Raw genomic sequence first — 15,148 nt, 5'->3', positions numbered from 1 at the left:
ATTGAGTCAGGTTCTGACTGCTCCCCCTGACAATTAGGGATGAGCCATGTGTCACATAGTAAATGAGTGATCCTGTAGCAGTGTCATGTGTTGTATACTGATGTGCCTTGCCTGTTGTCCCAGGGAACAAGGACACAACTGGGTGGAATCCACAAACCACTTGCTCTGCAGGGACGACATATGGCTGTGTACATTGATCAATCAAGTACTGCTTGATGTTGTAGTGGGTGTAATTTCTAAGCAACAGACCAGTAACCCCAATTGTTCCATGTCAAAGGTAGGTAGGTGATGGATCACTGTCCTCTGCCATGTGTTTGGGTAAATGTGTATGTAGGCATATGCCATCCAGTGACTAGTTGTCTTCAGCTTATGATGGGTGCTAGTACCTCATTGCAGTCTGCAATGTGGAGCTGTCCAACATACATATGGGCTTGCATTGTTCTTTGAATGCAGCTTTGGATGGTAAGTGGGGAAAGTCCATTGACTTGATTTATGTGCCAGCACTGTTTACAACATTCCTAGTGTCCACATATCGGCGTGTGACCCTTTCTCTTTATTAAACATTTGTGAGCTGCAGTTTCATGCATGGTATGCCTATGTAGATGGGATGATGTCTGTATTCCCTCACATATGCGCATGGCACACTGCTTGTAGAACTGGACATTTACAGTGGGGATACATTTCATGTAGTGCCACATACAGGAGTGTCACAATTACTTATTGGCGGACACATATCCTCACTCGTCATAGCATGTCATTTGGCATGTAAAACTGCAGTATTAATGAGGGACATGGCAGGTAGGCCTAAAGTTTACAGCCACAATGAGTATATCTATGCCCTTGATGTGGCATCAGGTGGAAAGATGTGTGAGGTATGTGCCCTGACTGTTGACATGCATCTGGAGTGACTTGCAGTTATGTACATATCTCATGTATTTGGGTACAGGCATTCATCCAGACAGACATCTGGGTTTGCATGACCAAAACGTGGGGAGAGTGATGTAACTTCCAACTGGGACACATGTTGAGGGCCTTCAACAAGTACTTGCAAATCTCAGGGCCTCTCCAACATTCAAGGGACTTATGGCTTCTGCTGATGCACTCAGAGTATGTCATAGTAAGGGGTGACAGACATAAGTGGTGATTACCCTGGGGCTTGCTGATTCATTGTGTTGTGAATTTTGGGGACATCTCTCGCTGACATATAGCACATGATGTCTACAGTGTCCATTTCCATGCAACATGTGAGACCTATCTGAGCAACATTGATACTACCTCCATGACTCTATTTGGACGAATGTCACTTGGTGAAGTGTACATTGTTGGTATGTTTCCATTGTGACATGGGGATTTCCATGTCTCGTTCTCCTGGGTATTGTACTATTGTCATCAACGTGGCATGATTTTGTACCATCAGTTCTCATTGTTGGGTCATCATGTATGTGACAAATAGATATGTGCATGACCTTGTGTGGGATCTGTGGAAATGCATTTTGCATTGGCCCACAATTGTATTCCAACAAGTGAATGTGGAATGCTCCATGCGGCAAAGCTTTGAGGCTGATGGTGTCTTCTAACGGTTTTATGGTAATTTTGATTGCACAATTCTGCCATGCAATTGTAATTGTGTTCCTGTTTTTCCTGTGGGCAACTGTTGACAGTTCAGATGGCATGCTAGCATATTTTATGGCACATGTACTGGCCATGTAGGTGGAGTTTGTTGCTGGGGTCTACTTGACACCATGGTACTGTGTTAAGACAGCCACTGTGAATGCCATCCAGGGACTGACAAGTCAGCTACAACAGACCAATGCATTCCTGGAAGGCACTCATGGTGCAATGTCTGGCCTACAGAGATCTTTTCAGGATCTGGCCCCCGCCTTCCGCCACCCTGTCCACCCTCTTACCACTCCAAATCCCCACTTCTCCTACCTAGACAAAGCACACAGACAGATCCACACGCATCCACATCAACACACAAGAGGAGCACACACAAACACCAGCACAAAACACATCGGCACAGAGCAAACAACAGCCACCCACAGAAACAACAGTCACAACTTCCCTAGACACACCCACCACACCAGAACATACACACAACATCCACCATACCCACAGGCACCACACCAACAGACAGGACACACCCATCACGACCGCAGATACCATCCCAGCAGACCCCCAGACATCCACTATAAGCACCACATCTGCAGACACCACAACTACAGACATCCACCACATCCAGCATACCCACAGTCACCACCTCAAAAAGACACACATCCACCACTCTATCTCCCATTACCTCCACCTCCCAAACCCCGAAAACACACAAATGCACTCACTCACCCAACAGACACTCACCAAACACAAGCATACCTCCCAGAAGCACGTACCCATGACATCCACACCAACACAGCAGACAACCACTCCCTCGACCTCCAAAGCCTGACCCCCTTCTCATGACCGCCCGTGTCCCTAAGAAATGCTTAATGTTTGACCTTGCCCTTTTCCCTGTTCCCTTCACCCCCATCCAAACCTAGGAGGTGCCCACCCACCTCCCAGCCCCTCCCTTCCACCTCTAATGCCTCCCTTCACCCCCCTTTCTAAGCACTCAAACCTCCCCCCCCCATTAGAAGCCCACTTTGGGTCTAGCACTATTTGTCCCTGTGGCACATGTAGGGCCATTTTCTCTGCAGATGTTGTTTAGGGGTGTGTGCAAACTGATGTGTCCCGGTGCAGCATCCTTCCCTGGGTGCTCCTGGTGACCTCATCCTTACTGTGTAGGTATTGTTAGCATAGTGATCTTTGTATATTTGTTACTCTGTCTAGGGTACATGGCATTGTCCTTCCAGTGTACTGTGGTGTGGGTGATGTGTGTGTCCATTGCAGGGCTGTTTAATGGTAGTGGTGTTTGTGCCACCCACATCCATACAAATGTATGTTGTATGTGACTACAGTCCATGGCCTGTGAGGAACGCTAGTATGTGTGTTGTGTTTGTATATGGGATGATGGAGTGTTGTTGGTGATGTGTGAGAATGTTGTGTAGCTTTCACTATCCCTATGCCTGAGATGTGTGGCTGTGTGTTTTTGTGTAGTGTTGGAGTGCAGTGTGAGTGACCTGCTCAAACGGGGCATATTATGACTGTGAATGTGTCCATCTTTATGTTTGTTTCCAACCGGGGAGACACTGAGACCTATACTTGGTGCCCGTAGAGTGACCCGCATATGATGTGAATGACGGCGCAACGAGTTGGTGCAACGGTTACTGACACAGGTGGGTGTGTGTACTTACGGTCGGTTGAACCCACGTCGGCATAGATATTGTGCTCCATCGATGATCAACAGCAGTGGCAGGACAAGTATGATGGGTTCCAAGGCAGCAGCAGACTTTTAAGGTTGCCTGCAGGTGACTGTCTCCATTTATAGTTCCTGTTTCTGCCTTCTTAGTCGTGGTGGTTGGACCACCACGGTCACATGGGCAGTGTGCAACCTCGTAATGTGTCCAGTGGCAATATAGGCTCCGCCGGCCTGATTGTGAAGCTTCGTGGCAATGGCGGTCTGTGCTGCCTGGCGGGGTTGGCGGGACCACGGCGGTCTTTGCTCCATAGACCTGCATGACTCCGACCGCCACCTCGACAGTGGTTAAACCACCACCGCTGGTCATAAATGCATTTATAAGACCCATAGTCAGTTATGGGTATGGGGTGGTATTTGTAATGACATCTGCCTTTTTCAACAAAATTTGCCTCACCTTTGTCAAATGGTGGATGCCTGAAGGCTTTCAGCTGTAAAATACATTTTTAGGCTTGGGTATTGTTGCTATAAAAGTTCAAAGACTCTGTGAAATATAATGCATAAGTCTTAACTGTTAGGTCGCAGTCCTGAGATGGTTAATATAAGTAGCAGACTATGAAAATGTTCATCCTCTTGTGTGCATAACTGTAATAAGGTCACAATCTAAATGAAATCCTCCAGTTCTAGAATTAAACTTGTTAATCGTTTTCTATTCCAAAAACACTTTCGACGAGTTTATGTAGGATCAAGACAGATTAATTTATTGAGCTCTGGCCCTTCTCAAAGTTGGAAATGTAATACACACTGTAAAAATGCTGCGGAGGTCATCTATTGTGAAAAGGTGACCGTTCATACTGGTTTGTGAAAATTGATTGATTTGACTCACATTATTTATCTGACAGGCATGAGAGAGACCAACGTTTTGGATCATAGTTGAAAGATGCTATAACCTGAGAGTGTCACATTAAGTTGTTGCAAGGGCTATTAGGCCACACAAACTAATCAATGTCCTGCATTATGTTTTCTTAACACACTGAGGTATAGCAAAACAATCGGATCATCAGTCAATCAGACCTCCAGATTCACCACAATACTTTACCCATATGCAAGGCACTTATTTTGTATTAACACGAATATACCCAAAAGTAACAAATGCATTCCAAAATTTGAGTTTTCCGAGAGTAGACATAATATGGAGGAGGAGAATTATAAAGGGAACAGACCCAGCCCTATGAGGTTCTGTCTCATGACTTATGGAGGAGTGTAAGAGCCAGCTGCCCGTGTTGCCACCCCATCCATCCCTGGGAGATAGATATCCGGAGGCTGAGCCTCCAGGATCAAGCTGCCCATATATTCATCAAACCGTCCATTACCCGTCAAGTAGCAGAAGCAGCATAATTAATATTACCATCCACAACAGACAAAAAGGCTCTGGTTGCTTCCACCTTAGGAAACAAATACTTCTACCTTTCCTGCTAAAGGCAGAGGCTTAAAGGGAAACGCCCAATGAAGCCAATACATTCAGATTGGTCTATTCCTTTTTAATCTCCAAAAGTTGTTCTCATCTAGCCAAAGTCCCTAACTTAAATTAGAAAACCGCACGAATCGATAAGTGCTATACTGTATCTCTCTTTTAGCAATTGCATTTCGGAACACCCTATTTCTCAGTTCAGGGGATCCCAATACGAGCACTGTGTCACTGGTCAAACCAGCAGCATTCAGACCCTTTGTCAGGATCCTCTAGACTCTGCAAGTCAGCAGCGTCTCACCATCAGTGTCACGTTCACAAAAAGGTCTCAAGCTCTCTTCCATCTTTCCATGGAACTTTTGCATAGCTATATTAGGTGTTACTCCTAAAAACTTTAGATGCGGACTGATTTCTATTATATGATTCACTGCACACCTATAAAATCAAACGTATTCTCTGCAAGTGTCTGCCGTTGTCGAACTTGTCAGGATGTTCACCAACCAATGTCGATCCTTCCTCCACACATTTACTCTTTCATGAAATGTCTCCAGTTTTAACTACCAAAAACATCACATTTACAGGGCCTTTTCACCTGTTTGGACAGGATGAGCACTTCATTCTGCTTCCTCCTTACACTGGGGAGAGGTTCTTGTTTTGAATAACTCTTCCTTTCTTTCCGGTCATTTTACACCCAGGAAAAAGGCAGCGCCGAAGGGGCATCAGAAACTACAGTAACAAGTCAATGGGCCAGTGTGGAGAGCTCTGCCGAATGCTGCCTTGCCCAACCAATCCGGACTCGAGGTAAAGCCAGCATGTAGACCCTCCAAATCTCAACTTCAGAAGCCTCTACCAACCACCTCAGGAGGACGGCATGAATGCTGTCTTTTGTCTTATCCCAGTGCCCACGTGACAGAACTTGTGGTTCCCTTTAGCTCTGATCCTATGAAGGGCTCAAGCAGTTCTGTTTGCCACTCCGGACACTGCATCTCAGATAAGGACAAGGACTACCTATAACATCTTTCAAACTCATGAAGCAGAGGGAAAAGGGTTAACACCACCAGGTTCTGCAAGACTGATTTAGTACAAGGGTGGGGGGTCAGGCAAAAGGTCTTATAGCTTCCTCAGTGTGTGTGCCTTAAATCCCGAGATTTTGTCACCTGCTGGTGAAAGCTTTTTGTCACATGGCCATTGAACCCAGGGGTCTTCCATTCAACTCCGACACTGAAACAAGCCGAGGTGTAGTATCACAGATTCGAATTCGGTTTCAGGGAAGCATCTGTAACTCCATCCAGCATATTCACACTGACTGCTTCCAGCTGTTTGTAATGGGGTTGGTTACAGTTTATAAATAACAAGCAATATGCCATTATACTGGCATACATTTTTTCAACAAATTGACTATATGAAATAAGTGAGTTGCCTACATGAGGAATTTTGAGAAAAAGTTATTACTGTGATCAGGCAAGTTGACGTGTCACTGCCGCAAACAAATCAAGGGGCATGTTTCACCATTTATCTAAACTATCGTGCTTTATTACGGAGTAAAAGGAAATCTGTACTCTAGATACACCTATAGTGTGAAGCTAGTAGCACTGACACTATAAAGCATGTGAAGTACGGAATGGCAGACCTTTTGTAGCCACCTCACAGCCTGTGCTGCAGAACCTGACCAACATTTGCTAGTTTTTAATTCCATGCCTGAAGATATGCAGAGTTCTTACCTTGTGCGGCCCGGCTCTGCTGCGCGTCTATGCTTGACTGCCTCCTGTCAGGTGTCTCTTCGCTCCCTCCATCTGTTCAAGAGGCAAGAGAAAAACACATTAATCAAAGGCCTAAAGGAGCCACCAGATAAGAATATCTGTTTCGAAGTACAGCTGAACACTAGTTTAGTAGCAATGCCGTTTTCTCTGAAAAAAACATTCAAGAGTCCGATACAATACACAACTGCCATGTATTCGAGGGCTACAGAAATTAGAGGCCAGATTGGTAAGCATCTATTAACCATTATATTTTAGGTAAGCCAATTGTTCCTTAAACTGTACAGTAACTTTCTGTAATAAAATTGAACATAAAAAGCATATGGTATCAAGAGGGACAGAGAATGCCTGGAAATGTACAGGCAATTCCTACATTTGTCCAGCCTAAATCTATCACAGCTAGTACAAAAACACATGAGAAAGGCACGATATGAACATTTGAAGTCTTTCAGGTTCAATGTAGATGTTACCTCTAGTTTATTAAGGAGGAAAAACTGGTTTATGGCATTGCTTCAATGGCCTTTTGTGCTATAAGTGAGAAAAAGTCAACCAGAATGCTTTCCAGGTCTTTTTTTTTGTTAATACAATGAGCAGGCTGTTTTTATGCTATGGGACAACAAACAAGATGGTGGCTTGAGGGATTTCCCATCTAGCACATTATCACGGAAGAAAAGCTACTTAAATATTTTTACACCATTTAGAGTCACTTTTCTGAAAGGTACCACAGGCAGGCCGACTTTTCCCCCAATATCTATTGGTATCTCTGCCTGAAGCCTCAAATCAGCATTCAATAGGCAGGAGAATTACAGCACAAGCATCTCACTAAGAAGAGTAAGTTTCTGCCTACAGATCGGAAAGTCTTGTGGTCTGTGCAATTTGTTAATCTGAAAAGAGAAAAAATGTGGGATTAAAGATGGGCGCTGGTTTATACCAATTAATGTTTCAATTATGCCTTTAATTCTACATTTGTGGCATACCAGCATCCAGAAATGGTACGTGACATTCCTATTGTGATGTCTGACAAGCTGTCGACTAGTGCAGTTAGGCATACTACTCTGAATATCTGTGAACTTCAAAAAGTAGTAAACCTGTAATCTAACCGTTCATAGGAGTGCACTTTTCTGACTGGGGCCCAACGTTTCCATTTACTCAATTCTGTCAGTATCAATTCTCATTCAATGACTTCATTTGCAGGAACATGAGTTGACAAGTTCAAGATCCATATAAGATCACATTTTTTAGCTATTCTGAGACAACCACTGCCAAAGAATGTGCACACACATCCAGCTGACAATTTGGTATATTAAACAAAGTTTGACAAAGTATATTGATCTATATTGTAGCCCAGGCCATCTTCTTCACAAACAGGATCCAAATCCTTAAAATAAAAATCAAAACATAAGCCGAAATACAATACACAAAACATTAAGTGACTTGCATGCATGCAAGATAGTGTCTTGTAATGGGTTTGTCTTTGGGGTCACATTAGTTTCAGAATACATAAGAAGCTGCATTACTTCGTGATCTGGCAGTTCAGACCGACCCTCCACATCCATATCAATGCGGAATTTTCAATTCAAACTTTACTTCTGCTCTTAACAAGACAGTAATTATAACAAAACAATATTCACAACTGCGAAGCAAACTGGATTCCTCCTTCAGTGTTATAGCAATAGCCCTTTCAAACTGTAGGTGGAAAAATAAAGGGCAATGTAGTGCTTTGTATGAGCAAGAACGATGGATTCAAGATCATTTCCCCTTCAGAGCCAATAAGTGTAATTTTAAAATGGAACAAGACGAGATATTTTAGGGCTCACAGAGCAACAGTTTTTTCGGATATATAAGTAATAAGTTACCAACGTTAACAGGTGTGACAAACAGTTGAGTTAATCTATTACTGAGAAAGAATGACATGGTCCCAGACTGCCTAAGCAAGTGACTAGCAATTACAGAAATCTTAACTATGATTCAAAGTAAGGGACTTTACAATTTTAATTCTGTACTATTTAGACCAAGCAGACCAAGCAATTTTAGAGAGAGAAAACACACGCATTTCAATTAATGTCAGTTTTCAGTTTAGGGCATGCTGCTGATGTCAAACCTAAAGAACTGAGAATTGCCTCTAATGAGAAAACGTTTCTGAAACGTTATGAAGGTTAGCCTGCTGGCTGAAGCTCTTCCAGTTAGTTTATGCACTTTGAAGATCACTCCTAATTAGATTACTACACTCACTACAAAACCTTTAGTCAATGTGTAAGTTCTTTACTAGGACTATATTTTCACTAAAGCCATGTGCATTAGGGTTCACAAAGACAGCATTTCATGTAATCTATATTTTTCCACCTATCTTCTTTGTTCTAAGACCTTACAACTGAAAACCTTTAGTCAATGTGTAAGTTCTTTACTAGGACTATATTTTCACTAAAGCCATGTGCATTAGGGTTCACAAAGACAGCATTTCATGTAATCTATATTTTTCCACCTATCTTCTTTGTTCTAAGACCTTACAACTGAGCACATGCACTGTCTGCATAGTCCGGTGCCTTCCAATGATAATCTTTTCCATTGTCACTCATCTGGTCGTGTGTGTGGAGAGGAGACTTGTTTATCAGGGTCTAGATCTAGACCACCAAAATATGAAGTGACCAGTTCATGCATACAACCTAACTGACTGTAACACAGTCACGACTGTTGATAGAACCATAGCCCCTCACGTCATCTCAGTCACTGACTAAAAATATATTATCCACAAAATGCAAGCAAATGTGGGCTCGTAAAGTTGTAATCAAAATTTACTATACACTTAAAATTGTAATTTCAGGAAAGTGAAAGAACAGATGGAATCAGCATGAGTGCACGAAGAAAGGGTAATAAAGACATTGTTATCGCAAAAGAGAAAAATGCAACATGTCTTCATATAATAAAATTGATGGAAAAGCACAAGATGACGCTCAAACAAAGTATTACTTAGAAATGTTTGATCAAACAGTCTCCCATCTTCTTGGTTCATTTTTTAAGAGCAAGAGAACCAGCAAACAAGTTAACATTTCCAAAATACCGGAAGGGAACTTTCAGCAGATGGACAGCCCGAATGGCTTAATAGCAATCAAACAGCATCTATAAAGTATGTGATACTAACATGCACTAGGGTAGGAGAGCTACAGTTGTAGGTTAAACAAATGTCTTGTGGTCGCTGTGTTGAACAGTGAAGTTTCATCCTTCTGAACCTTCATGCCCTTGAAAACCCTAAATTGTATTTCTCTTTAACTACCATCATTTTTATCTACATCCTTCTGTTGCACCCCAATATTTCCACACTGGATTCTTAAGAAAATGCAAACCTACAATGTTGTAACTCTTGAATCATTAACCACCACAAGAAAGCACAGGGCAGCAAATTAACAGTTCTGGAAAGTAAAACGCCAAGGTGAATTTCATATAGCCAGAATTATGAAATTCACCACTTTATTTCAAAACTCACCATAGTCCTAGTCTGATCCAGCTACATAGTCAAGGACTGACCAACAGGCTCATTGGAGAAAACACAGAAACCTTAGTAAAACAAAATCTGGAGCCACTTGGCCTGAAGTCATGGTTAAGGTCTTTAGTTACAAAATTTCACTAAGGACTAAAGTGTTACCTTATGGATGCTTTAGGACACTAGGTCAAAGAATTCAACTATATATTTAGTATACAATGAGCAGGGTGGTTAGAATGTAATTAGCTGTGAGGAGTCACAGATCCAGTATCCTTCAGCTTCTACTCTCCTGAGTGTGAGCACTGCACTGACTTCAAAGTGCCTGCATCCACTTCAAAGTTCCATGTCTCACATTCAGATGCCTTAACCATTAGACACTCTCTCGATGCGGAAATCTTATAATTGTTAGATGTGTTAGCATCAATAATAAGCAAATATGAGGGTCTAGCGCTCCGGCTGAGTGGAGGGACGCCTATTTAAGGCGACCTGCCCTGGGGGCTGCCCTGAGAAGGTACTCGCGCTTTGCATCGCGTTATGCGCCTCTATACTGCGATATTATTTTAAAAGCTACCTTTATAACTATTTGAGTTCTTTTTTAGTTGTTTATTGCCCTGATTTTATAGGACTTATTGTAACCCCCTTACCTGCACTCTAATCGGTTCTCCCACCGCTGTTTGGCGGGTCCGGTCTCTGGGGTATTGATTTTGGGCGCCATCTTGGAGTGGTGGTCACTTTGGGCGCCATCTTGGAGTGGTGGTCACTTTGGGCGCCATCTTGGAGTGGTGATCACTCTGGGTGGGGTTGCTGACGAGCAGTCTAGCGCTCCGGCTGAGTGGAGGGACGCCTATTTAAAGCTCCCCCCAACGCGCAGCGGATACGCGCAGCGGGCGTGCCGTCGCTGTGCCAGAGTCGTGCCCGTCTGCGCCCGTCCGCGCTAAGGAAGCGCGGCTCGTGGCAGAACTCTGGACCTGGTAATCATGACTGTTCGTTTGAGAACCTATAGTAGGTCCGATTTACTGGCCCTTCGGGGTCAATGTACACGTTGCGAGTGTTCGCCTGTAGGCCCGTTGTGTGGCCCATATCACTGTAGGTGCGGTGTATGGTCATTGGAACCCCCCTCCCTTATACGCTCCTTAGGGCCTGCTGTAAAGAGGATAGGACAACGGGACTTGAGTATCTGGAGCTTAAACGTCAGATCTGTGGTAAAGCACTATCAGGAGATTTACGACCTTCTTGCTGATGGTTCGCCGGATGTGCTTTTTCTGACGGAAACGTGGCTCCAGGACTCTGACTCCTCGATAACTAACTTAGCTTTTCCCCCAGAATATGCTATTTTTACTTTAAATCGTACGACTAGAGGTGGAGGTATTGCGATGGTCACCAAACGGTGTTATCCCTGTCAGTGGAAAGCCGCTGAACTTTTGGGGTGTGAGGGTGCCCTATTTAAAATAGCGTTTAGTCATCAGTTTACCTTCTCTGGGTTATTAATTTACCGGCCTCCGGGCTGTGATTCTGTTTTTAGGGCTACTCTTCCTGAGTATATTAGCATAGAGGCACTAGGATGCGCAAATTTTAATGTTGTGGGAGATCTTAAACTCCATTTGGACTGTCCTTCCTTACCTACTATTAGGAGCTTTTTGGCGGATCTTGAGGCTTTACAGCTCTTGCAGATGATTACCTTCCCCACACATAAAGGTGGTCATATTCTTGACCCGTTCTTCACAAATTTAGAAGGTCTCAGAGTTCTTGGTTCCTCTCAGTTGGTCTGGACAGACCACATGCTGGTGAAAATGGCATGCTCTCTGTCTGACTCTCCTTTTGTATCTCAGGATAGATTTGTTCTTAAACGACACTGGAACAAATTAAGTCTGGAGGATTTTTATCATCAGCTCGAGAAGGCTCCTTTAGGTCCGCTCACTGAGGTCGATTGTGGATACGACTCCTTCTGTGAGTGGATTTCTGGTGCCCTCGATTCTCTGATTCCTATGTGTTGGTCTAAGTGTCACCGGAAGGAGCCGAGCCCTTGGTATGACACTTCCTTGGCATCTCTTAAGAGGGTCTGTAGACAGGCCGAAAGATTATGGAGGAAGTCATATGACTCTGATCTGAAAATATGTTATCTTGCTAAAATCAAGATTTATCACAGGGCAGTGTGTCAAACTCGTGCCTCCTTTTATGCTCAACAGTTTGAGAATTCTACCAATCCATCGAAACTTATTTTTAAAGTATTAAAGGACCTGATGGAGAAGAGAGTAATTGCAGGGGAAATATGCTCGGATTCACATTGTGAGGGTTTGGCCTCTTTCTTTCATGAAAAAGTGCAAGCCATCTATCGCACTTTCCCAACGGGTTCCCTGATGCTAGAGCAGGTTGGTCGCACCTTAGGTGAGGGGGAATGTCTTTCCATCTTACCCCCCTTATCTCTGGAGATGTTTGACTATCTCAGCGCCAAAATTAAGTCTGGCTCTCCGGCTGACCCGTTGAAACCCACCCAACTTAAGACTCTGGCACCGGTTTGCCGCTCCCCGGTACTGTCCTTGATCAACCTGTCTCTTTCTTCTGGAGTGGTTCCCGTTAGATGGAAGCAGGCAGTAGTTACGCCAATTCTGAAGAAGGCGACCCTTGACCCCCTTAAACCTGAAAGCTACCGCCCTATCTCCCTTCTTCCTTGGGCCACGAAAATAGCAGAGGCCCATGTGAATGCCACTCTTACAGACCACCTTGGTAGGTTTAACATTCTTGATCCTACCCAGAACGGGTTCCGCGCGGGTCATAGTACGGAGACGGCCCTCCTCTCGATGGTCGAGCATCTGCGCTCCGTGATGGATTCCGGTCGGACGGCGGCACTGTTGTTATTAGATCTTAGTGCCGCCTTCGACACGGTCTCGCACGGAATTCTGATTCGGCGTCTTGAGGAGGTGGGCGTTTCTGGCTCCGCCTTGCACTGGTTTTGTTCCTTCCTTATGGATAGGTCATTCCAGGTGGCGATCCCGCCCGGTAAGTCGTCACTCTACCCGTTAGACCAGGGAGTCCCACAGGGGTCTTCACTGAGTCCCACCCTTTTCAATCTGTATGTGAGACTGTTGGCTGCGGTCGTCAAGCGGTGGGGCCTAACCATGGCATCCTACGCAGATGATACGCAGCTGGCGGTCACACTGAGTGGGGACTCAGACCTGGAGGCTCCCAGGTTTTGTGATGGTCTGCGGGAAGTGGCTAACTGGATGAAATCCAACTGTCTCCAGTTAAACACCAAAAAGACGGAGATTATGGTGGTTGGTAAACAGGTGGTTTTGTGGGATGATAAATGGTGGCCTTCGGAGTTGGGTGTGACTCCCCTCCCAGCGGCAGAGATAAAAAACTTGGGGGTATGGTTTGATTCTTCTCTGAGTTTCATCTGTCATACCAAGAAGGTGGCGGCTTCTTGCTATGGCATCATCAGAGGACTTCGACCTATCCTCAAATTCTTTGATGCACCTACAAGACAGCTGGCGGTTCAAGCATCAGTGCTGTCTAGGTTGGACTATGCCAACTCCCTACTGGCGGGGATAAACCAGTCAGAATTTCGGCGGCTCCAGCGGGTTCAAACACTGCGGCCCGACTGGTGACTGGTCTCCCCAGGCGATGTTCGGTGTCCAATACTCTGCGCTCTCTCCACTGGCTCCCTGTGCAGCAGAGGATTAGATTTAAGGTTCTCTGTTTTGCATTTAAAATCTTAAAGGGTACTTCCCCGCGAATCATGGAGAAATTGCTGATTCCTTATGTTCCCTCTCGCACTCTTAGATCGTTAGGCCAGAACTTAGCAGTGGTTCCGCGCTTTAAGCTGAGCAGAATTGGGGGCCGCTCTTTTCGAGTCCTGGCAGCGAGTTGGTGGAATTCTCTTCCTCCACAAATCCGGGCCATTGATGAGCTCCTTCAGTTTAGGCGGGCTATTAAGACCTTTTTATTTGTCTAAGCTTATCTGTTGTGTTTTGTCTTCTTTTGCCCGCTTTTAGTGCTGTGTTGTGTTTACCTTCTCAAAGCGCCGGGACGCCCCTTTGCTGGGGCAGCTGTGCGCGGTACAAATAAAAATAACATAACATAACATAACTTGTTGTCCCTCAGTTCCACTTCACCACTGAGGCAGTAGAGAATGATCAGGACAAGCTCACTCTACGCAATTCTTTCCCTCTCAACATCATGCCCTTGACCACACTCACTGTCCTCAGGCAAAAGACAATGACCTGTTGGTTTGGTTAAAAAGGGATTAAAATACCAACAACAAGAGACTCAGGCCCTTATTACGAGTCTGGCGGTCCTGGGACCGCCAGACTCGCGGTGGCAATCGGACTGCTGCCAAAGCAGCAGTCCATCCTCCATATTATGACTGTGGCGGAGCCGCCACGGTCTGACCTCCAGCACCGCCAGGTTTCCTACGGTCGACAGGATGGCAGTGGCGTTGGTCTTAATCCGCAAGGACAGAGCTGCCCTAGGAATTACAAGTCACCTCTCTGCCAGCTTTTGCATGGCAGTTCCACTGCCATGCAAAGGCTGGCCGAGGCGGGGTGCTGGGGGCCTCATGGGGGCCCCTGCACTGCCCATGCGCTTTGCATGGGCAGTGCAGGGGCCTCCATGGACAGCCCCGTCAAGCTTTTCACTGCCTGAATTACAGGCAGTGAAAAGCGCGATGAGTGCTGTCGCACCAGACGCACAGCAAAATTGCCGCCTGCTCGATTACTGGCCCAGCGGGAAACTCATAATAGGTCCAGTGGGCAGAAAACCAGATTGGCGGTTTTCCGTCCTAAAGAGTTTGGCACCCGGCCTCTGCCACTCGCCAAACTCAAAATGAGGGCCTCAGTCTGGAAGTTAATGCTACATAGGTGATGCTTGCTCATGTTGTTAAAAGCTAAACAGAACAGTTCTATTTTTGTCAGTGGGTCAGGTACTTTCCTGCGGAGGGAGCTCTGCTTGTTCCACAGTTTGGGTTTGTGAACTCCACTGGATCTTTTGCTGGTTTTAAGACACTATAACACTCTTTGTTAAGTAGGGATGGAAGTGGCTGATGGAAGATCATTAGCTGGGGTACAGTGTTGAATCAGTTTTTCATGTATTGTGAGCCTTTGAACAGTAAGCCCTGTGAAGGATGCATAAGGTTTTGAATGCAATTCTTTCCGCTA

At 45.0% G+C, this 15,148-nt stretch overlaps 1 protein-coding gene across 8 annotated transcripts in view; it reads right to left on the bottom strand.

Moving 5' to 3' along the window:
• Window positions 1-15,148, bottom strand: part of TANC2 (tetratricopeptide repeat, ankyrin repeat and coiled-coil containing 2) — a 1,999,198-nt gene that overhangs the window by 1,119,342 nt on the left and 864,708 nt on the right. For all 8 annotated transcript variants that reach the window (XM_069238000.1, XM_069237998.1, XM_069238005.1 and 5 more), the window contains one exon: window positions 6,482-6,553. In XM_069238000.1, coding sequence (XP_069094101.1) covers window positions 6,482-6,553 — 72 coding nt within the window. The remainder of the gene's footprint in view (window positions 1-6,481; window positions 6,554-15,148) is intronic.

Source organism: Pleurodeles waltl, chromosome 6 (genome assembly GCF_031143425.1).
Source record: "Pleurodeles waltl isolate 20211129_DDA chromosome 6, aPleWal1.hap1.20221129, whole genome shotgun sequence".
In the NCBI taxonomy this organism is placed as follows: domain Eukaryota; kingdom Metazoa; phylum Chordata; class Amphibia; order Caudata; family Salamandridae; genus Pleurodeles; species Pleurodeles waltl.
Note: the sequence above shows the minus strand (reverse complement) of the source record. Positions and strands in the feature narration are given on the sequence as shown.